We start from the raw sequence: 25,348 nt of genomic DNA, 5'->3' as shown, positions 1-25,348 counted from the left end.
TCTTATTGTATTACAGACTGTTTACTTGTCTTATATTAATTATTTTGAGTACCTTTTTCTTACATTAGTGAACCTTGTGTTGGGGTTTGCTGAAGTATTGATAATTGTGAAATTTCACTGATATTTAAAATGACTCAAATCGTGAAATAAAATAATTTAGCCCACCAATAACTAAATAATAAAACCGTGATCAAGCCATTTCTTTCAAGAAAACGTATTCCTGTGAATAAAGCTGAATTTATCTAGCCAGATAAACATCAAGATGTTTGGTCTGGAAACTCACCATTGGCTACTCAATCCAAGGGGCGGGATAAACGGTTGTCTTTCAAACTCCCACTGCACGCGATAGGATAGCGCGACAACCAATCAGAGCAACGAATGTGAAGCAGAGCTTGTTGATAGATCGCATCCGGTCAGCAAAACTCTGAATACATCTTCCCTTTTTAAGAATGACTTCCGTGCCGTTCTTTGTTCTTTTCTCAGAGAAAAGCTTAACTCCAAGTCTTCCAGAGTCGCGGTCAAAGCTGATTCGAAAGACCGCCGTTCGCCAGTTTCTGTTTACTAGAAGCACACAAGCAAAACTCTGCTGTCGTCATTATGTTAAGCCCCGCCCACCGACTCTACACGATGTGATTGGCCCGACCAGAGTTTGGCGTTTACAGCTCAGAAGTGTATTGAGAGTTGCTAGACGACACCCGCGGGCAGATTAGATTTGCTGCTGCTAGGGTGCGTCTAGATTTCTAGGCTAGAATTTATCATCATTACTCCAGTCTTCAGTGTCACATGATCCATCACTAGTCATTCTCATATCATCATTATATCACTACAACGGGTGTTTTTAGTCCAGTTGTTTAGAGTCGGTGCATTGAACATATTCTGAAAAGACTTTATTGCACTGAAATCTCTGAGACTCTGAATGTTCATCATTCGGTCTGTGGTGGTTCTAGGGGGAGGCCGAGGGGAATCATATCTAATTTTATAAACAATTTTCTGAAACTGGTTGCAATGTGCAGTTGTTGCTGTGGTGAGTGATGGAAAGAGAAATGTATTGTGTCATAACGAATGCAGAGAAGCAGAACCGCATGAGGAGGCTTTGTGCAAGTTATATCCGTTTATGAAGGATACGTCACACAGTCTGCGTTCACTCAATTAGTTGTAAAACGCGGGTTATAATGGTTACTATACACACTTGATTTGTAGATAAAATAAGCTCTCTTTATACACGTTGTTTTGTGTGTAACTTCTTCAACCATACGCAGCAGTGAGACTGTAGATTAATTTTACTGACTTGACGACTTTGAATACAATTGTCATTTTCGATCAATTCGTTGTGCTGTTTCGTATTTTTGTGGAAACTTTGCATGTTTTTTTCTTCTTCTTTTTTCAGGATTTTTAATGAATAGAAGGTTCAAAAGAACAGCATTTATTAGCAGTGTGTGTTTAACTGGAAGCGTGATGAAACCATGATGAGTTATTTGGGGTGGCAGTGGTTCAGTGGTTCATGTAGGTTGTCTGCAAACCGAAAGGTTGGTGGTTCGATCCCCGGTTCCACCTGACCAAGTCTCGAAGTGTCCATGAGCAAGACACCTAACCCCAGCTGCTCCCGACGAGCTGGATGGTGCCTTACATGGCTGACATCGCCGTCGGTGTATGAATGGGTGAATGCGAGGCAAAATGTAAAGCGCTTTGGATGGCCATAGTGTCTGTTAATAGCGCTATATAAATGCAGTCCATTTACCATTTACCATTCTTCAGTAAACATAAACACATCCACAACATTAAAGCCAATAAATAAGAAATCAACAGATGAAATGCTCGACTCATTCAGCTGGATAGAGGAAGTTTATTAGTTACAGAATCACAAGCATTGAGTCAATATCTGGTTGTAATTGCAACTACGTCGCACTGAGTCTGTGTTCAATAATCTCAATAATTCACATCTCCAACTTTAGCCTCAGACTCAATTATGAGTTGCACTGCACAATCTCACAGCGCTCTCTAGTATTACATAAGCTTCTATCACTCTACCATAAATGCATATCAAATACACCTAACAAACCTGTAAGATGCATATATAAGGGTCTACTACTAATATATTTATATATAGAAAAAAAATCTAAATATTCAATGCACCAATTAGAATGTAAAATTATCGTAATGTAATGTATAAAATAAACAATATAATTTGTTTAGCTCTCAGAAATATCGCTTAAAGCAAAAGTCTAGATGAAAACTGCATTATAATTACTTGAATAATTTTTTACTTACATCTTTACGGCTAACAACCTACAAAATAATGTTCATTGTACAATTTAAACACCCAAAAGTCAGTCAAACAATATATATTTCATAACAAGGGTTACAGTTACCCTGAACGTACAGATATGAGAAATTATACCATTTAAAAAAAAGCTTCCAGTGATGTTCATCTACATGTTAAAATAACTCCCACTTAAGATCCCATTGAGTTATATCCCCTCACTGTACAGCAAATTAGACATTATTATTATACAGACATATTAACAGCACATTAAACAGGACTAGTACTCTGACCTTCTATTGTTGACTTATCAACTGAGAGTCAACATGGGGTTCTCTCTTAATTAGGCTCATTATAAACATTTTCCAATGCATTCATTCTGGATTGAACGATGGTGGTGGTGGAGCTGGACCTTTCTGGATCATCAGAGAAACGTCCTTCTAGATCTTTATGAATGTGATAGTAATACAGAAAGAGGAAAAACCCTGGAGAAACAAAACAGTTCAGAACAGAACATTTTTTATGCATATAAACCTGTTAATAACGCATTAACGCAAATTCATTTTAACAGCACTAAATTTATTAACGCGGGATTATCTGTTGCATTTGGAGATGCATGCATTTTCTTTTGGATCCTATTTAGTCAGCCATCAATTGTACAAGTTCTCCCACTTAAAAAAGATGAGGCCTGTAATTCTTATCATAGGTACACTTCAACTATGAAAGACAGAATGACAAAAAAGACATACAACACCACTGATAATTTCCCTCGATCTGGGGCTTCACACAAGATCTCACCACACGGGGGGACACAGTAAATGATCTGCAGAGAGCTGGGACCAAAGTAACAAAGGCTGCCATCAGTAAAACACTTTACACAGCCAGGGACTCAAATCCTGCAGTGCCAGACATGTCCCCCTGCTTAAGCAGTACATTTGTTAACAGTACAGTACATTACACCGTCTGAAGTTTGCTAGAGAGCATTTGGATGATCCAGAAGAGGATTGGGAGAATGTTATATGGTCAGACAAAACCAAAATAGAACTTTTTGGTAAAAGCTCAATTTGTTGTGTTTGAAGGAGAAAGAATTCTGAGTTGCACCATACCTACTGTGAAGCATGGGTAGTGTTTTTCTGCAAAGGGACCAGGACGACAGAACCGTGTAAAGGAAAGAATGAATGGGGCCATTTATCATGAGATTTTGAGTAAAAACCTCTCTCCATCAGCAAGGGCATTGAAGATAAAATGTGGCTGGGTCTTTCAGCATGACAATGATCCCAAACACACCGCTCGGGCAACAAAGGAGTGGCTTTGTAAGAAGCATTTCAATGTCCTGGTGTCTCCAGATCTCAACCCCATAGAAAATCTTTGGAGGGAATTGAAAATCTGTGTTTTGCACAGCGACACCCCAAAAACATCATTGCTCTTGAGGAGATCTGCATGGTGGAATGGGCCAAACTACCAGAAAACATTGTGTAAAAACCTTGTGGTGACTTACAAAAAACAATTAACCCCTGTCATTGCAAACAAAGGGTATATAACAAAGTCTTCAGATTAACTTTTTTTATTAACCAAATACTTATTTTCCACCATAATTTGCAAATAAATTCTTTAAAAATCAGACAATGTGGTTTTCTGGACACTTTCTCGTTTTGTCTCTCATAGTTAAATTGTACCTATGATGAAAATGACAGGCCTCTCTCATCTTTTTAAAGGGTTACTTCAGCGATTAGCATATGGCTTTCTATTAGTAGAAACCCTGGAGTATATTTCGAATGATTGTGCTTTCCCCCCTCATATCCCCCTGAGACGAGAGATTTCTGCATTTTATTTCTGGAAAAATTACTCTGGTGACGCAAATATCGTCGATTTGCGTCATCGGTAAAATATTTGGCCAGACGCTAAAGACTACAGCCAGCAGAGGGAGCTATTTCCGCATGTTTTCGACTCGCATATGGGGGATGGGGTCGCACTCACAGCTCAGCTCGGCTCAGCAACGGTGCAGCCGGCGGGCCAAAATGAGTATTTTATCTTCTCAAGTTAATTCCTATGAAAGTTAATCTTCCAAACGCATTAACTGAAAACGCACCAGACTGAACACGCGCTGATATATACTGCCGCGAGCGTAGATGCGTTTACCTCCGCTTTCATCACGAGAGCTCATTCAGCTCATCGCGATGCATGTAATCTGATTCCTGTTGCGTTTGTGCTGACAATTCCTCAGCGCAATCGCAGCACATTTGTAATGATGAATGTGATTGTTTCTCACCCTGAAACGAGTTCAACACAGTGAAGATGTAATATGAGGGAATGAGCATCGGCCCATAACTGAAGAACGCCACAGCCCACGTCAGGCCGAAGAGCAGGAACAAACTCAACACCATCATGAGCTGCTTTCTGAACGTATTTCTCTTGCCATCCAATGCTCTTCTGCGTCGGGCTTGGACAATCCTAGTGCAGATGGTGATGAAGATTCCAGTCGTGAAGATGAACACTAAGGCATAGTAACCAATGTTCACTATGTAGTGAATTAAATTATCTGTAATCCAGCACCTATAATCAGAAGAGAGAGAAATATAATTAAGACAATCAGAAGACACTTTGTGCCCCAGTTTCAGATATTACCTTTCATCCAGTGTGTAAGAGAGCTGTTTTTAATGTAAAAGGTCTGCAAAGATCAAAGTGCAGATAAATTGAGTTTTGTAGAAGTGATTCTGAAGTGAGTCGTCAGTAACACGGAGGGCAAGTGTTGTAACCGGTGTTGCTGCTGAACACTGGCAACACAGACTATTGCAGCAAGCCTACTCCCTTTAAAATCAAAGATATCTTAATTATATTGTGTTTGCACTGTTAGGGCCAGATTTACTAAACATGGCAAATTAGTGTTAGAGGTCAATTCCATAAAAGCGCTGATGGGAGTGGACAATTCTGTGCGTGATATTACTGACAACACGCAAATTAAAGAACACAGAAGCAGCCAGAGAATTTCCATAATGACCAGCGCAATTTACCTGTTAGAATCTGGTTTTGGTGCTTTTTTGGGTGGTAAATAATGCCCCAAATACCAGTAAATTGTCAAGTACAAGCCTTTGTAAATCATCTCGCATTAAGTCTCATCTTGTATTAATTTAAATACTCTCCTCTCATGAGGAGTTTTGTTGCGACTGAAAAGGAACTCATACAAATGCATGTAAAATAACGTCAGCTGCAAAAATAACCCTGTCCACGCCTTCTTAGTGCTAATTTATTACTGCGTGTCTTTAGTAAATCCTGACAATTGTTTTTTAACAGCAAAAGAGGGTTTGCATTGGTGCAAGCTGTTAGTAAATCTGACCCTTAGTTTGCTCAACATGTTTTTGATCGGCTACATACTCATCACAGCAACCTTTCATGCCATGAACTAAATGCAATGCCATGGATCTAAATATATTGATTGTTTGGTTCTTCATCACTCATCTTGGACTTGCTGTCATAGAAATAGATCTGTAAGCCTAAACCTGCTCAGAAACAGCTCAATTAATGTAAACAGGATCAGAGAGCATCTTTTTAAGCGGCGTTGATACTTAAAATTTGTCCCAAACACTGATACTTTATTACAAGAGTTACTTACTGAACCAGGGTTAATAATCATTTTATATAAAAAACAATAGTAATATAATAATGTTGTGTATACTACTATGGATACAGCCACTTGATTGAGAGATTTATTTTTGATAGAATAATTACTTTATCATTTTATTGGAGTCTTAAACACATGCTGTAACGTTACTCTGAGCCGTGCATTAATTTGAGTGGTTACAGATATTATGGGAGTGATGAAGCGCAGGAGATGCAGAGCACGTTACCTTGACCCTTAAGAAACTTTAATTAATGCTGCCATGTAACAATGCTGCTTTAAAATTGACTTAAAAATTAAATGAATTGCTAATTACAACATTAAAATAAAAATGTAAAGGGTGTAGAAATACTATAAAATCGCAACTATAAATAATTGGGAATCATGTTTAAAAACAAAAACATTTATAGATGTTGGTGTTACGTTAGGTTGTCCTATAGCAACCTCTTGCTTATGAAGTCTCTGGTCAGCCTTCACCTTTGGCTGTCAGAGCTCATTCTATGAGTATGGCGGTCTTCAAGGCCTTAGGCTGTGTGTCCACCAAAATGTTTTTCTTGCAGCTGGCTGGCGTATTTAATTGTTTTTAATGGGGAGCGCCACGTTTTTATAATGCCATGACCGTAACGAGGCACTGAGCTAGTATTTCACACTCTGAGCGTTCTGCAATTATTACTGGTCGCCGAGAGTTCAACTTTCAACTTTCAAGAATGTTCAACTTTGAATAAAACGCAGCGCTCATCACTGTCACTCTTCACCCAGCCATCCAATTACAGTGGAGGAGGGGCGGGACAAACACAACACTGACCAACCGCCACATTCTGCTTGTACTATGTCAACAGAACAGATGAAAACAAGCAAAATAATAACTGAAAATTCATATAAAACGAGCCAGAGCATATACTTTACATTGTATCACCATTTTTATATAGAATCAATATAGAAACAAACACTTCTGGGTATATTCCATATCATAACATCCAGAGTCTCCACTGAAAAAAAGGCTGCACTGCCAAAGCACGCTCAAGCACCAATAGCGGGGCGGTTTCTGCTGGATAAAAACGTTTTGGTGGACACGCAGCTTTAATGTCGGGTGTTTCTTTTCAAGTATTTTGTGATGCTGCAGGCTGATCCTCTCTGCTCACATTTGTGAGGTTTTAAAACCTGTACCTAGAGGCTGCTAATGTCTTAGTTGTGCCACAGTTTCAGACTGACAGGCACTTTTAAGCATGGCGTTAAGGTTTTATCGTTCCCAAAACATCATCGACGCAGTGTGAGTTCCCTCTAAAGAGAATGCTTCAGATAACAATTGTAACACTAGTTCTCTAAAAAGGAAACAAGACACTGCATCGCCCTGCAAGCAACCCTGTAATCGACTTCATCGGCTAATTGAAGCTAATGGCGTTTTTCCCTGGATGTGCTCTTATGCTTTCTCTCTGGCCATTAGACGACTTAACACGTGCTCGAGTCTCATTCCTTTCTCTGGGAACTAGGATTTCAGTCGTAGCCCAAGACATTTTCCCTGTCGCATCGAAAATGGTATAGAATATCAATATTTTTCAAGGTATTGTATTAAAGTAAATTCCAGTATCGTGGCAACACTAATGCCAGCCTATGGTCTTCTTTGTCTGCCAGTGAACAGCATCTCCTTTGCTCCACCCTCAAACACTGTAATTAAAGTTAGGACTGAAAGAGTTTGGTTCATGTTGTTCATGTCAAGAGGACTGATACAGTAAAACCTACGACATCATTACTGTTTGAATGACTGTGTATTAACAGCTGAGAAAGAGCTGAATCTCGTATGCTAATGAGTGTTTGGTTTCTGACCATTCAATCAGAATGGCCTATCTAGCCTAAACGATAGCCTAAACGATGGCCTATCTGTAATCGTAAATGATAGCCTAAACGATGGCCTATCTGTAATCGTAAACGATAGCCTAAACGATGGCCTTATCTGTAATCGTAAACGATAGCCTAAATGATGGCCTATCTGGCCTAAACACACTGCTATTCTCTGTTTAAGAATGCCTACAAGGCTCGTTCACTACCAGCTTTTGGTAAATCGAACCATGCCGCCATTTTCCTTACACCTGAGTACAAACAAAGGCTCGTTCAGGAACCCCCGGTGAGGCGGGAAGTTAAACGCTGGTCGCCTCATTCCGAGATCACGCTACAGGCAGCTCTTGATGACGTTGACTGGGACATGTTCCGGGCGAGTTCATCGGACATCAGCGAGTGTGGCGCTCTGCTTCTTTAACACACTGACAGAGCAAGCCACACAAACAATAACTATAACGTCCTTCTCTAATCAGAAACCGTGGGTGGACAGTTCAATCCGCGCTGCAGTGAACGCCCGCACTGCCGCATACAAAACCGGTCTACTAACAGGGAATATGAGTGATTATAAATCATCCTGTTATGCTCTCCGACGCGCCGTTAAAGCCGCAAAGCTCCGTTATAGGGATCCCGTGGAATCTTATTTCCAACTCAACGACTCCCGGCGGATGTGGCAGGGATTGAGGACCATCTGTGCTTTTGGAACGAAATCCTCTGCAGAAGTGAGAGCTGATCCGTTGCTTGTGAACGAGTTAAACTCTTTCTACGCTCGCTTTGATGGCAATCGCGGCAGCGCGACACCGCCGAGTGACGCGTCAGACAGAATCACTCAGAGCTGCAACAATCACGTGATCTCTGTCTCGGAGGATGAAGTTCGTAGGACACTCAAACATGTGGATGTTAGGAAAGCTGCTGGTCCGGATGGCGTTTCAGGTCGTGTCCTGCAGTCCTGTGCTGATCAGCTCGCCGGACTCCTCACATCCATCTTCAATGTGTCCCTTGCTACATCTGTGGTCCCAACCTCATTCAAAAAATCCACCATCATCCCTGTCCCTAAGAACAGTAAACCCTCTTGCCTAAATGACTATCGCCCAGTGGCTCTCACGTCTTTAGTCATGAAGGTCTTTGAGAGACTCATCAAAAACAACATCTGCTCCTCCATCCCTGACACCTTGGACCCTCTTCAGTTCGCCTATCGTCCCAATAGATCGACTGAAGATGCCATCTCTCACGTCCTCCACTCCTCCCTCACACACATCGACAGCAAGAATGGGAACTATGTAAGACTGCTATTTATTGACTATAGTTCAGCCTTTAACACCATAGTTCCCATTAAGCTAACTAACAAGCTCCTGGATCTCGGACTGAACTCTTCTCTCTGTCACTGGATTGAAGATTTTCTCACTGGCAGACCTCAGGTGGTGAGAGTAGGACAGTTCACCTCCACCTCCATCACCGTGAGTGTGGGAGCTCCACAGGGCTGTGTCCTCAGTCCCCTGCTCTACTCTCTCTACACGCATGACTGTTTGTCCACACACAGCTCCACCTCTGTCATCAAGTTTGCGGATGATACTGTTGTCCTGGGCCTCATTTCCAACAACAATGAGACCGCATACTTGGACGAGGTGGAGCAACTGACATCATGGTGCCAAGACAACTGTCTCCTTCTGAATGTGAACAAGATCAAAGAACTGATTGTGGACTTAAGGAAGAGACAGCAGCGGTCATATTCCCCTCTCATGATCAGCGGGACACCAGTAGAGAGAGTGAGCAGCTTCAAATACCTGGGTGTGAATATCTCTGAGGACCTGACCTGGACTGCACATATCCAGTCTCAGGTGAAAAAGGCCAGGCAAAGACTACCACCTGCGCCAGCTGAGGAAATTCCGGGTCTCACCAGCTATCCTGAAAACTTTCTATTCAGGGGCGATAGAAAGTTTACTGACTCAGTGCATCACAGCGTGGTATGGTAACAGCACCAGTCACGACCTCAAAGCCCTGCAAAGAGTGGTGCGCTTGTCCGAGCGCATCTCAGGGTCAGCTCTCCCGTCTCTGCAGGACATCTACATCAAACGATGCAAAGGTAGAGCTACAAAAATCATCAAGGACATTAATCACCCAGCCAACCCACACTTCACCCAGCTGCCTTCTGGTAAGCGCTTCCGTAGCCTGATGGCCAAAACTGAGAGACTCCGGAGGAGTTTCTTCCCACAGGCCATCAGACTCCTGAACGCTGTCACTTAACAACATGTGACTTCACCTCACTTCAGTACTAAAACTCACATACTGATATTGCACTGCACTTTATTCTTGTGTTCCATGTACTACTCATTATAATGCTGTTTGCACATTACACTCCTGCACTTCTGTAGAGAAGTGAACACTTCCTGCTTCGCTACTGTTCGGACGCTCTTGCTTACTGCTCCGCGCTTTGCTCTATCGCTTCTATATTTTATCTCATAATTTTAACTTCAGCAAATCAACACAGTGCTCTAACAACAAAGCTTGACTTCAACGATAAAACTAGAAACTCTGTTGACTGGATTACTACAAAAAAGTGGAACATTTCATCTGACCAGCCTCTCGCTGCCATCAGCTTACATTCCGGAAGGGAAAACACAGCTGCCTACTATCGAAAGGATAAGAAAATGCCTCCTCTACCTAAGGAATCTTCTTGCTGCACAAACTGCCACAGACTTTTACAAAGGATTGCAGTTCTTGAAACAAAGTTATTTGCGGAACCACCAAACCGGACGAATCACACAGCAGAGCTTCATCACGAACGCCCTCTGCACACAGCCGGTGAGTCCCATAAATTTAGTGCTACTCAACAGATAGAGAAACAAGAAACTGATCGACACACTAATCGATGGCACAAACAGGGGGCAAGACCCAAACGCACTCGAGACATCAGATTGTCACGAGCTTCATATATTGCTGCCGTTGCATGCTCCACCCCAGACACAAGGATTGCAAACTCTAGTTTCCGACCACCATCGATACATCTCGAAAACAGATTTGAAGTATTAATGAATGTGGGTGAGGAATCCCCAAACGTGATGAATATGATCGAACACAGATTGCATCAGCCCGCAGCTAACACTAATGCTAACAGGCGCTCAAGGTCGAGCAGACAGCGGCCCTCAGCTCAGAGCACAGCCGAGCCAAGGACTCTGATAGTGGGTGACTCTACAGTCAGAAACATTCGCAGCAGAGATACAACTACATGCTGCCTTCCACAAGCAACCATTTCTGATGTAAACAGGGAAATTGAGAACATTCTGATGAAACATAAGACTGCAAATCAACTAATCATTCATGTGGGGAAGAACGATATTCAGAGAGAGCAGTCAGAACTCATGAAGTCGGACTTCAATGAACTTTTTGAAACACTTAGAAAACTGAAAGTTCAGCCGTTCATCAGTGGACCACTGCCAGCAAGAGGAACAAATAGATTCTCACGGTTGCTTGGGCTTAATACATGGCTGCAAAAAACCTGTAACATGAATGGAGTGAACTTCACTGATAACTTCAATCACTTCTGGAGTCAGAGACAACTGTTTACATCAAATGGCCACCACCCAAACAAACTTGGTGCAAGAGTGCTAAAGGACAATATTTATTTTTCCCTTCATCATCCTTCAGCTGTGTGTTTTAACCCACTCAACCTGATACAGAGTATGGATGACCACAGGACTTCATTTCAGCTCCTGAATGGACACTCGGCTGACACATCCCACAAGGACAATGAGAACTCCACACAGCCACAACAATTGCTCATGGACACACTCCCAGCTGAGCCCTGCCCACAGAGCTCACTACAGACAGACTGTGATGGATTAGAACTGCTCCAAGATTCAGCACCCAAAGATGACTTTCTTGAAAATGGACAGCAAAGCCAGGACAACATACTTCAACTTCCGATCACACCAGAGCAACAGCCCCTCTCACCAGACATGTCATTCCTCTCTCCAGCATCCCCGCATCTGGGCTTCTCAGAGAAAATGGAGGAACTGATTTTTGTTGGAACTAGACTATCACACTCAATTGCTGCGAGCCCCCAGATATCAACCAAAAAGCGTAGAGCCCCACAACCACCAAAGCCTGTGGGCCCAGCTCCCCCTCCTCCTGTGAGATTTCTTCGGTCACAACGCCAGGGCCCACACCCTCCTCCATCTGTTGTAGGTGAATCAAAAACAACTGATTCCAGCTCTCAGTGATGTGTTTTGGGTCCCCGCTATGATAACAGTACCTTTATCAAATGTTTACAAAACAAGTGGGAACCCAGTGTGCCTGCCTCTTTCTCTATCTCTGTTCTGTTACGTGAAAGAAAGTCTAAGGCCTTGTCAGGCCGTTTAACAAACCAATATAATCTGCTGCCTGTTACCTGTCAAACTAAGACTAATGTGGGTGAAAAAATTAATACTGTTAAGTTAGCACTTTTAAACATCTGTTCACTTAAGAACAAATCATTCCTAGTCAGCGACTTAATAACCACAAACAACCTTGATTTTTTGCTTCTAAATGAAACGTGGTTAGAAGAAAACTGTAGTGCAACAGTCCTCAATGAAGCAGCCCCTCCTAACTTCACTTTTATGAGTGTTTGCAGAGCAGTTAGGAGAGGTGGGGGTGTTGCTGCTCTTTTTAAAGATTTCTATCAATGTAAGCAAGTATCATTTGGTGACTATTTGTCTCTAGAATATCTGGGTATTGTGTTAAAAGGTTCTCCACGCATCCTGCTTATCATTGTTTACAGGCCTCCAAAGTACTCACCAGCCTTTATTGAGGAATTTACAGAACTGTTATCAATAATTTCCTCAGAGTTTGACTGTTTTGCTATTGCTGGGGATTTTAACATTCACATAGATAATATTGAATCCAGTACAACAAAAGAGCTCATGACTGTTCTTAACACTTTTGATTTGACACAGCATGTAAATGGACCCACACACAATCGTGGACACACTCTAGATTTACTTATCAGTAAGGGTCTAAACATTTCATCGATTGTTATTAAGGATGTGGCACTGTCTGATCATTTCTGTATTTTCTTTGACATCTCAATCACTCCTGCCATTGAAGCTAGATCTGTCTCTGTCAAAAAGAGATGCTTAAATGAGAACACTAATGTGCTGTTTATGAAGGCTTTATCTCTAAAACCAAGCATATCTGCAGACTCTGTTGATTTTCTCCTTGACTCCTTTAACTCAAAAGTTAAGAGTGTAATGGATGATATTGCCCCTCTGAAAGTCAGGAAAAAGAGTGGCAAACAAAAGGCACCATGGAGAAACTCAACAGCAGTTCAAATAATGAAAAGACAATGCAGAAAATCTGAACGAAAGTGGCGGAAGACAAAACTTGTAGTCCATTATAACATCTATAAAGACAGCCTTCATGCTTTCAATGTTGAACTAGGCAAAGCTAGACAGACCTTCTTCTCAAATATTATAAACAAACACATAAACAACACGCGCACTCTTTTTGCTACTGTAGACAGACTAACAAACCCCCCGAGTCACATTCCCAGAGAAATGCTCTCAGACAGCAAATGCAGTGAGTTTGCTTCCTTCTTCTCAGAGAAAATCAAAAATATCAGAAAGGCGATCAGCACATCCTCTAGTTGCTCTGGGGTCAGTCAGATCAGACCAAACCCTCGGAAAATTACTATGTCTGATTTCGAAACAATTGACGGTAAAATTTTAGAAGACACAGTACAGCATCTTAAAACATCAACCTGCACCCTTGACGCACTCCCCACTTCTTTTTTCAAAAGTGTGTTTAACTGTTTGGAAGCTGATCTCCTAGAAGTGGTGAACTCCTCACTTCTCTATGGGACTTTTCCAACCGCCCTTAAAACTGCAATAGTTAAGCCTCTTCTGAAAAAGAGACATCTAGATAACTCCATACTGAGCAACTACAGACCAATCTCAAATCTCCCCTTCATAGGCAAAATCATCGAAAAAGTTGTTTTCAATCAACTAAACAAATTCTTAAACTCAAACGGATTCTTTGACAATTTTCAATCTGGTTTCCGACCGCTTCACAGCACAGAGACAGCGCTCATAAAGATTATAAATGATATTCGCTTGAATACTGATACAGGCAAAACATCAATTCTGGTACAACTGGACCTCAGTGCTGCATTCGACACTGTTGACCACAACATACTTCTAGACAGGCTGGAAAACTGGGTCGGGCTTTTTGGGATGGTCCTCAGATGGTTCAGATCATACTTAGAAGGGAGAGGTTATTATGTGAGTATAGGAGACCATAAGTCTGAGTGGACGTCCATGACATGCGGAGTCCCACAAGGGTCAATTCTAGCACCTCTCCTGTTTAACCTGTATATGCTGCCACTGAGCCAAATAATGAAAAAGAACAATATTGCTTACCAGAGCTATGCTGACGACACCCAGCTCTACTTAGCACTGTCACCTAATGACTACAGCCCCATTGACTCGCTGTGCAAATGCATTGATGAAGTTAACGACTGGATGTGCCAAAACTATCTTCAGTTAAACAAAGACAAAACTGAAATCATTACATTTGGAAACAAAGATGAAATTCTCAAGGTGAACGCGTATCTTGAGGCTAAAGGTCTGATAACAAAAAAATCAAGTCAGGAATCTTGGTGTAATTTTGGAGTCAGACCTGAGTTTCAGTAGTCATGTCAGAGCAATAACTAAATCAGCATACTATCATCTGAAAAATATTGCAAGGATTAGATGTTTTGTCTCCAGGCAAGACTTAGAGAAAGACTTAGAGCTTTCATCACCAGTAGGGTGGACTATTGTAATGGACTTCTCACTGGCCTTCCCAAAAAGACCTTTAGACAGCTGCAGCTCATACAGAACGCTGCTGCCAGGATTCTGAGTAGAACCAGAAAATATGACCATATCACACCAGTCCTCAGGTCTTTACACTGGCTTCCAGTTACATCTAGGATCGATTTTAAAGTACTATTACTTGTTTATAAATCACTCAATGACCTAGGACCTCAATACATCGCAGATATGCTGATTAAATACAAACCCAACAGATCACTCAGATCAGCAGGATCAAATCAGTTAGAAATACCAAGAGTTCACTCAAAGCAAGGAGAGTCTGCCTTTAGCTATTATGCCAGCCGTAGTTGGAACCGGCTTCCTGAACAGATCAGATGTGCTCCAACAGTAGCCACATTCAAATCCAGACTCAAAACACATCTGTTCATCTGTGCATTTACTGAATGAGCTCTGAGCACTGTATGTCCGACTGATTGCACCTTATCTATGCATCATTTTTTAAATAATTTTTTATAACTGTTTTAGTTTACCTGTTCTTTTCTTTGGTTATCATCATTTTATTACTTTTAATTCTCTTTACATTGTATTCTTTTTCTTATGCATTTTTTAGCCCTATTTTAATTCCTTTCTATGTAAAGCACTTTGAATTGCCATTGTGTATGAAATGTGCTATATAAATAAACTTGCCTTGCCTTGCCTTGCCTTCTGTTATCCACGTATTTATTTTTATAGTCTCCAGTTTACTTTATCTCACTTATTTTATTCCACATCTCTTATTTATTTTACTTGATTTATTCATAATTCTACATATGTATATATATAGCACCTTATCCTATTCCTATTTTATCCTATTCCTATTTTATAATTTATTGTGCTTTTTTTGTTAATTGTTATTTGCTGTCCATGGAGCGGACCTGTTTACATTTCACTGCCGGTTGTATTCTGTGTAACTGTGTATGTGACAAATAAAACTCTTGAACTTGAACTTGAACTTGACAGTGACTGCATGCATGAGAATGCAAACCCTGAAATGGGTATTGAAATAGATTTGAAATGATACCTACTTTGTGTGAACTTCAAAAAACACAAATCTATGAGAACGATAATGGCACACATACAAGATATTAGGTGTTTAGTCTATAGGCAAGCGCATTTGAGTGTGTGTACATGCGCATAGTTTCTCTTTACAAATTGATTGACAAATTACTTGTCTGTCATGCATAATGGAGCTTTTTGTCGTTTTTGATCATTTCGATAACGTTTTCATCAGTATAGCGGGAAAGTAAAGTGAAGGAGGCCTTCACAGAGGAGAGTCTAATTGACACGGTCTCTGCAGACACTTCAGGGATGCATTGATCATGTCCAGGCACAGGTCCACCATCTGCTGTGGATGTGTCCTGGATCCAGTAGATTACTGTAAACCTTGCGATAAATGAAGAGACTAATATGCAAAGAGTACATCAGGTGTTATGAGAAGTGTTCCTGGTTCCGGCTGACCTAGTAAATGCAGCCTTTAGGAAGCCATTAAGGCTATTAATGTTGTAATTTCTGTACTCTCCGGTGGTAAAGAGAGGAACTGCAAACATTTGCAGGATTTCCTGTAAGGTAGCCATCTTAAACAGGAAGTGATCTGTCAAGGGAGAGGGAAGGGAGACTGTTTTTTGACCTACATTTGACTACACTGTTTCTGATGGGATTCACAGTTTTTATTTCTTTATACTTTCACTTTTTGTTACAATAAAATCTACCAAAGCAAGCTTTACTGGTTCGTAGCATCAAAGATACTTTCCCTCAAGGAAATGGCTAAAGATGATAAGAAGCCCTTACATTAGTCCAAAAACTCCCATGAAGGACAGACAAGAGGTGGTAGGCCGCAATCATTTAACTTATTTGAATAATGAAAAATAATAATGTTCTATGTTTATGCCACAGTAAAGAGATGTGTTTTTAGTCTAGATTTAAACTGTCAGAGTGTGTCTGCTTCCTGAACAATGTTAGGAAGACTGTTCCAGAGTTTAAAAATTTAAAAAATTTGTTCGGAGAAAACACTTCAAAGAATTACACTTCAAATATTTTTTTTCCCAAAGTTAGTTTATGTTATTGTAGGCAGTTATTATCACGATGATTTCATTTCAAGTGTTAGTTTTTTAAATAAGTTTACGGGTGTGAGATGTCATGATTGACAGCCGAGATCGACGTCTTCTGTTGTCACTGAGGCACTTTCAGACGTTTTTTTCGGGATTTTTGGGAGCAGATTGTTTAATTTAATTTAATTTATTTAATTTCCATAACTGTTTATTACACAATCATAATTAATTGTTCGCTCTTCTTTATTCTTTTTTTATGTATTATAGAAGTATCGGATCGGGACTTGGTATCGGCAGATACTCAAAATCAAATGACTCGAACTCAAGGGCAAAAATACCTGATCGTGACATCCCTAATTTAAACCATGCCAATGCAGTTCCACTAATGCCAACATCATTTCCGAATGTTGTGGTCGAACCGTAATTGATGGATTAAGAGCGTATCCTAATGACAAAGATGAATTCATGATATTAAAAAGAGGATCTACGACCTCTGGCAGCATCTCTTTTAGTAGCTTAGTCAGTATTGGGTCACATACATGTTGATTTGGATCAGGGGTGTCCAACCCTGGTCCTTGAGGGCTACCACCCAGCAGATTTTAGTTCCAACACACCTGAACCAGCTAATCGTAGTGTTCAGGGCTGCTTGATAATTAATTAAATTAATAGTTGGAGCAGGGTTGGAACTGAAATCTGCAGGATGGTAGCCCTCCAGGAGCAGGGTTAGACACCCCTGATTTAGATGATTTAAAGAGATTAGACATTTCTTCCTAACCAATGTCCCTGGGAAATTGCTGTCAGGCATAGGATAACTGGGTGAAAAATGTCCTTTAAGGCAACATCCACCACATGACAAAGCTTAGAAAACTCTTACATTAACGCTAACATAATCCTCTATAAGATGATTACATTGACAGGGGTGAAATAGGGACACTGCCGTTTCATTTTTGGTGGTCATGTATTCTGTAATGTAGCTGACATGGAGCAGACAAAGACTATGTTGAAGATAACCCAAGTGCAGTTTATTTACAATAGTTTGTGGTGTTCATGTCAAGAAGACGATATTTTTCTACTGCGGAAGCAAATCACTTTGATGAGATTGATACGGGAAAACCAACGCAATACGTTACAGTTTGTATCAGTGTGTCGTGCTGAGGTTCAGATATTCTAATTAAAGTTTGGTTTCTGACCAGTCACAACAGACTGGGCCTTCTGACCAATCAGACTAGACCTTAAGAAAGGCGGGCTTTAGAGAGACTGAATCCTTAATCAAAAAAAGAAAGAAAAGAGCTGACACTGCAGTGGATATTATGAGAAAAATAAAGTATTTATGACCTTGATGCATGTAAACCTGTTGTTGGTGATGCCTAAACAAAATTAGGAGCTTTTAAAGTTCCATAATAGGGCATCTTCAAGCTTCATTGATTAATATATCTGTGACATCAGAAGAACTTACATTTGTGATGTTTTACCAGACATTGCTTTTATAATCACTGCTTTATATCCTCCTACTGAAACAACGGATATGACGATTGGAGCCGGAAACGCTGAGAAAACACAGAGATCAGGGTTATTATAGTTTACTAAAACCAAAACCATAAAAACATTTTCATTACTAAAAAAGAAAAAAAAAACAACTAAAAATAATAAAAAATAAAAAATAAAAAATAATATATATATATATATATATATATATATATATATATATATATATATATATATATATATATATATATATATATATATTATTATTATTATGTATCATTTAATGCTTTTTATATATATTAAAGAAACTTACCAAAAGCAAATTTTCTCATGCATTTAATTTAATCTGATCAAGTAATGGTAATAAAAGTATCATAACAGTAGTTCTTAAGACTTGTGCAATATATTTTCTTTTTGTATTAACTTGAGTTTACAGTCTGACTTGCTTGTTTTTGTTTTAAACAGATGTGAACTCTTATGTGAACACTATAATAACAGATGTTTTGTTCATATAACTCACTCCAGCCGAACACGGTGATCTTCCTCATGTAGTTAGTGATGGTGACGTTCTGTCTGATGAGCCATAAGTACATATGAAGAGCTTGAATGAAGAACCAGGTGAATGTAGCCAGCATGGAGTAATGCATGAGCAGCGCTATGAAGACGCACGCAGCCTTGTCTTCTGTGTTGGCCACGCTCTCGTTTGACAAAAAGGATAAATTCAGGAGAAACAAAGCCACTAACATGTTTATCAAGATCTTCGTGGCCTGATTTGATTTGGCTTTCCTGTTCAAATATAAAAACAGTCTGTATTTGAAACATGCATTTATGCACTTAGCAGATGCTTTTATCAAAAAGAGGAACAAAAGACTTACAGTACAAGTTGATTTATTTCAATCAAAATTCCATTCAAAAAGTGAAACTTGAATATTTTATTTATTCATTACACACAGACTGATATATTTCAAATGTTTATTTCTTTTAATTTTGATGATTATTACTGACAATCTCAGAAAATTAATATTACTTAAAGGGGTGGTAAAACACATGCTTTCGAAGGCCTGTTTATGGGTTCGATAGGTGTTTGTGGGGTGCACTGTAATGTGTTCATGCTTCATTTTTAAACTACTGTATTTTTTTCATATATTTTACCTTTATTCTACATTGCTCTGTCCCTCCTTGTAAAAACGGTCTGATGGCATCTGGGTTCTATTAAGCCGGTCCCTCAAAAATACGCAATGGGCTCAGATTGGTTAGCTGGCCCAGCTGTGTTCTGATTCGCTAACTGCCTAGTTTATGTGTTTGTATATCGGTAAGTTATCACGAGCTGTGGGCGGGGTGCCCCATTACATGTTTTCAATACTGACAGGGAGTCGGAGCCTGCTAGATTTACAACACAAGATCATCCACTTCAATATATGTAATGTGACATTATGTTAAGGAACAGGGTAGAAAATTATTGTGTTAGTTAATTGGGTAAAGTTATCACGGGCTGTGGCCGTCTGGCCGCCGGTATATGTTTAAACATTGACGGAGATGGGTCATGCTGGATTTACAACCTAAGATCATCCACTTCTATTGATTTGTTTTGATTGTGTAATGTAATTTGAAGTGTATGAAACCTTAATTAAACATTAAAAGACACTGAGCTCATTCATCTCTCACTCATTAAGACTTCCACTTCCTGATCTCATACAGAGCAGACGTGTTTTCCCACTGCTCCCGCTCCGCTCCGCTCTAGCATTTGCTCTTGTTTTTTTGTCTTGTTGAACTTTTTCTTTTCTCTGACCCCCTGCTTGCTGGACTCCTGAAAATACTGAAAATGGAATTGATTAACTGGTCACTCAGCGCAATTGATAAGATTTTCCCACAAAGGAAGGGTGCTCCGGGAGAACCCATCTGCCCGGACGGGACCTTCACTGCGGGCTACATGCGGGACGCCTGGAACAACTGGCAAGTCCTGTGCCTGGAAGCCCTGTCCGTGGAGGATGCAGAGGATATATTCATATTTGTATTTTTGATAGCGGGGTTCCTATTTCTCGGCCTTGGGATTGCCCTGACATATCGGAAGATTTGTAAGACAGCTGCCAGCAAATTCACCCAGCCGCTGTCTGTGGAAATTATAGGGTGCTTCGGGGTTGTGCGTGACCGACAGAAGGTATTAGATCAGAAAGTGACACAGATCGATGAACTGAACCGTTACATCTCAGCTCGGACTGTGGAGACACAGAAAAGAGTGGACACCATCGGAGGACAGACTGGTGAACTTCTACGGATTATGACCGGTCTGGGTATGAAATTGGACGAAATGTCCAAGTCACTGCACGAACCGGACGTGCGCCAGGAACGCTGAGGATCAGTGACTGATTGATTGATTATGATCCGGACAAATTACCGAAGATCAACTAAAATGGATTAAAATTGCTTCATTTCACCCTTCAACCCCCACCTTCTCCCTTTCTCTCGGTTGGGAGGTCAGCTTGACAGCTGGGTCTGCTATCGTTCCCCGTGCACTGCCTTATCTCCCTTCAAGGGCAAGCCACAGAACTGAACTGTAAACATCTTAAGTTATGGCTGATATTCTCACAACACAATCTCAGACTCTTACTCGCACCATACACACCCACCCCGATCCCATCCCCTCCTCCATCCGTCTGCCTCTTCCCCCCCTTCCTCCCTTACCAAATCCAAACAAAAAATTCCATCACGTGACCACGTGTGCTGTGTTATGTTATGTTCTGTTTCTTGTATGTACGTATGCTATGCTTTGCAAAATCTGCATTTTTTTTTTTTTCTTCGGAGAGCGTGTGGCAGCGCTGGTAAATGGCTGCAGCCCGGAGGCTTGCTCCAAAGACACATTTCATGCAGTGTACTTGTACATTTGTTATGACAAATAAACTTCTATCTATCTATCTATCTATCTAAGTAGATGGCTCAGCGCCAGTCAATGTGCTAAAACTAGATTTACATTTTTTAATTTGGCAGTTGATCGCTGAACGTTCTAATCATATGTGATCGTACGCTGCAGGGACCAGCCTAGAATGTGATCGTACGTGTCAAAGGGTAAACAAACTGGTTTGCAGAGCCAACAGCGTTGTCATATGTTTACTTCCTTCTTACAACATACAATTTACAATACAAACTATTACAGGAAAACACACTGACGAAAAATAAATCATACTTAGTTTATGGCCCGTAAACAGCTTCTGTTTTTAAAGTTAGAACAGCTCCATCTTTCAGGACAAGCCGTTGTGCGAATCCTGCATTGAATTCGTGACAATTGTGAGCTTTCCTCCGTGAAAATGCACAGCGAGATTTAAATTTTAACCATTAATCCCTAACACCCCTGTCCCTAGGAAGGCTGAGCAAAGTGACCTACAATCCAGATGAAAATAACAGCGTTTTGTCTGCATTGCAAAATGGCCACGCCCCCCTTATTTAATATTCTCGGAGGAGGGGTTTATGTAAATATTGTAGCTGTTGATGTCAGCAAGTCTGGAGGAAAAGGCTTTAGTACCCTACTGGCCGTTTGCTGTAGTCCTTAGAAATTGATTTCTTTAAAAGCAAATATCTTCAGTTGCTTTAAACATTTGTAAGGGATAATCCACGGCTAGCCATGCATTAAAGGATTTTAATGCACGGCGTAAAGGCGAAGAACCGCCCGACGCGTAGCGGAGGGTGGTTGCCTCTAGGTTTTTTAATCTCTAGGTTTTTTAATCTTTAGGTTTTTTATTTTTAAATCTTGGTCGACTGAAAAGTACGAACATAAAAAGTATGAACTTGCACAGCATGGGGGGTCTTCTTTTGCCTGAATTACTGCAGCAATGCGTAGTTGCATGGAGTTGATCAGTCTCTGGCTCTGCTCAGGTGTAATGAGATCCCAGGTTGCTCTGATAGTGGCCTTCAGCTCTTCTGCATTGTTGGGTCTGGCATATAGCATCTTGCTCTTTACAAAACCCCATAGATTTTCTATGGGGTTAAGATCAGGCGAGTTTGCTGGCCAAATTAGAACAGGGATACTGTGTGCAGGTGCCAAGTCCTGTGGGAAAATTACATCTCCATAAAGTTGGTCAGCAGGAGGAAGCATGAAGTGCTCTAAAACTTCATGGTATACGGCTGCGTTGACCTTGGGCATCAGAAAGCACAGTGGACCAACATCAGCCATGTCACCCCAAACCATCACTATGGAAACTTTACACTGGACCTCAAGCAACGTGGATTGTGTGCCTCTCCTCTCTTTCTCCAGACTCTGGGACCCTGATTTCTAAACGAAATGCTAAATTTACTTTCATTAGAGAACGTAACTTTGGACCACTCAGCAGTCCAGTCCTTTTTTTTTTTTTTTTTTAGCCCAGACATGATGTTTCTGACTCCAGCTGCAGTTCACTCTTTGTGAATCTCCCCCACATTTTTTTTTATGCGTTTGGTTTCACATTCCTCTCCAGGGTGCGGTTATCCCTAAATCTTGTACGCTTTTTTTTTCTACCAAAAAATGTCCTTCTCTTCGTCTCTCTATTAATGTGTTTGGACAGAGCTCTGTGAAAAGCTAGCCTCTTTTGCAATGACCTTTTGTCTTTCCCTCCTTGTGCTTTTTCCTCCTTGTGCAAGGTGACAATGGTCGTCTTTTTTACTTCTGTCAATTTAGCTGTCTTCCCCTTGATTGTGTAGCCTACTTGTCAGGCTATCACCAGACCAAGCTCAATTTAAGATTGAACATTGGTCTGTGGTGTCTGCTCTGTATTTTCTACTGCACAAGAGGCGTGATCAACAAGCATTATTTGAATAACTCTGTAGGCAATTGGATAGCCCTTCAAGCAATCAAACCACATCGTTTCACCTGTCATCGTGTTAAACCTGCCAATAGCACGGCAGGTGGATAAGCCTGTCTATGATTGGTTCCCGCAAAAGTGTAACACAAGCAGTCGAAATGAATGTACAGGTTTCTAGACTTAGTTGCAGGGAAAATCAAATCTAGAATGAGACACCATTTAAAGGCTGTTGCGGGTGTTTTGAGTTAATTAGCTGATTAGAGTGTGGCACCAGGTGTCTGCAATATTGAACCTTTTTACAATATTTCAATTTTCTGAGATATTGAATTTGGGATTTTCCTTAGTTGTCAATTGTAATCATCCAAATGAAAAGAAATTATCATTTGAAAAATATCGGTCTGTATGTAATAAACTTTTTGATGATATTCAAATTATATGACTAGCACCTGTATTTCTAAGATTATTTACCGTAACAGGAAATGCATGAACAGAGCGACGGACATAAAAAACATGGAGATGCCGCAGCCGATAGAAGAGATGAAGCTCAATGATTCCACATATGGTGCTGTGATGTTTTCATTTACATCTGGAGGAAACTGAGAGATCAGAGAAAACACAATAGAATGAAACCATTTTAAAACCCTTAGTTTATTATCAAGAATCAGATATTTAAATTTAAATGCATATACAATCTATCTTGTACAATTTCACTAGCATATAGATGTGGACTAAAAGACTGATATTGAATTTATGGGCCTTTAAATGAGAAGATTCTTACCATCAGCACTGCAAAGAACGTCAGGTGTGAACATGAGCACTTTATGGTGTTATTGTTGATTTGATTTGTCTCACAGCCAGACGTCGTCCATGTAAGATTTCCTTTTAAAGAAAAGTGCAATGAATACATGAATTATTTATGGGAAATTATTTATATATATATATATATATATATATATATATATATATATATATATATATATATATATATATATATATATATATATATATAATATATATATATATATATATATATATATATATATATATATATATATAGCCATAACTGAATTTACCTTTGCCATCCCAAGATCTGCAGGATGGCTTACCGACCTGTAAGAACGTTTGATTATTATTTTGCTTTCTCAGAGTCTGGTTATTATAAAGAATATGAACAAAACCTTCATTACCAGGTCTTTCTTTGTAAAGAACATTTCTATATTGTTGGTAAGATTGGAGATATTGGCCTTCATCGTTATTCCATAAACCTCATTGTTCAAAATGGTGTAATTTTTAGTTTCATTCTAAATCGGAGAACATACATGAAGCAAATAAGTAAAACAAACAAAAGTATGTGAATACAATAGATCAAGAAACATTTGTTTAAAAATATTTTTGAAACTGTTATTTTCACTGAAACACAAAAGTAGATTTTTTTTCTTCTTTTCAAACAATTAATTGTCGCCAAGAGGATAAAAATACGCACAAAAAAAAAATCATCATAACAATAGTGGATATGACAACAGATTCATGTCACAATGAGAAATTGAAAATGTTGCTCAGTAAAGTTTTTTTTAAATGTTCAATCATGTGCATAATTTAAAAAAAAAAAAAAAATTATGAGTACCATTCCCATGTTTTTGAACCGCAGAATTCCGAGTAATGCACTGCCATTGTTTCCCAGTCGTGATTTATTAAAGGCCTCGCTGGGAATCTTTACAGACCAGGGAATGTCTGTGTTCAGGCCACTTTGACAATCAGCAAACTGAAAAAGAAGAATAAGCATGATATACTGCATGAGAACTTGTACCATATTTTAATGTTTCTCAAGTCTTACGTCTATCCTCTTTGGATCTGAAGAGTAACACGTGTCTTCAGTTTCTGTGTTGTTGTCTTGTATGTGAAGAAGACCAGTAACATCCTCCATGACAATCTCTGCATTGCTCATGTTGTTTTCCATCTCTTTCATCTTAGACTCCAGATTGTCTAAAGATTCTCTGCAAAACTGATTTAATCACTGTATATTCAGTCAAAGAATTATAATTTTAAAATTCACAGGAAACCGCTCACTTACGATGCTTTTGAGGGATTAATAAATCCAAACCTATCTTTTAGATTAACTGTAGTTAGATTGATGGTTGGTTTCTTATTACAGGTCACACACTTCCAGTTATTTCCGTTTAAACTCAGAGTGTAGTTGCTTCTTTCATTTCCTTCAACACAGAAATAAATAAAGGATGGATTTTATTTATATATTTATGCATCTAAATCTCAAAATAAAGTGATCCAGTACACACTAAAGAAGGCTTATTGGCCACATGTTGTTGTGTGGTAATATGTGAATGATATTACAATGTTATAGCCATGATATAAGCCATAAATAAAGGCTTTTTTATATTTTGTGTCAAAAAATCTTATTTTTCTTAATTTTCGAGTGTGATGTTTTTTGATATGCTGCCCACCTGACACACCACAGCCACAATTATGCTGTATGACAGATGTATGGCTTTTTTGTT

The 25,348-nt window shown here is 39.8% G+C and overlaps 1 protein-coding gene across 1 annotated transcript; it reads right to left on the bottom strand.

The window, feature by feature from the left end:
• Positions 1-1,843: 1,843 nt before the first annotated feature.
• LOC137090492 (adhesion G-protein coupled receptor G2-like) lies at positions 1,844-24,591 on the bottom strand. Its single transcript, XM_067454454.1, has 9 exons — positions 24,460-24,591; positions 24,023-24,136; positions 23,909-23,945; positions 23,614-23,714; positions 23,304-23,431; positions 18,587-18,852; positions 18,038-18,128; positions 4,530-4,813; positions 1,844-2,745 (listed from the first exon to the last, which is right to left on the bottom strand). The coding sequence occupies exons 1-9, from the start codon at positions 24,466-24,468 to the stop codon at positions 2,600-2,602; spliced, it is 1,176 nt and encodes a 391-aa protein (XP_067310555.1). The 5' UTR covers positions 24,469-24,591; the 3' UTR covers positions 1,844-2,599.
• Between the last annotated feature and the right edge of the window lie 757 nt (positions 24,592-25,348).

Source organism: Pseudorasbora parva, chromosome 10 (assembly GCF_024679245.1).
Source record: "Pseudorasbora parva isolate DD20220531a chromosome 10, ASM2467924v1, whole genome shotgun sequence".
In the NCBI taxonomy this organism is placed as follows: Eukaryota; Metazoa; Chordata; class Actinopteri; order Cypriniformes; family Gobionidae; genus Pseudorasbora; species Pseudorasbora parva.
Note: the sequence above shows the minus strand (reverse complement) of the source record. Positions and strands in the feature narration are given on the sequence as shown.

Bases quoted from the DNA above. Each gene is read 5' to 3' on its own strand.
- LOC137090492 (XM_067454454.1), bottom strand. The intron at 18,129-18,586 runs GTGAGTTATATG...GTGTTTTCTCAG, and splicing joins GATCACCGTGTTCGGCTGGA to CGTTTCCGGCTCCAATCGTC. The intron at 2,746-4,529 runs GTGAGAAACAAT...TTGTTTCTCCAG, and splicing joins TGTGTTGAACTCGTTTCAGG to GGTTTTTCCTCTTTCTGTAT.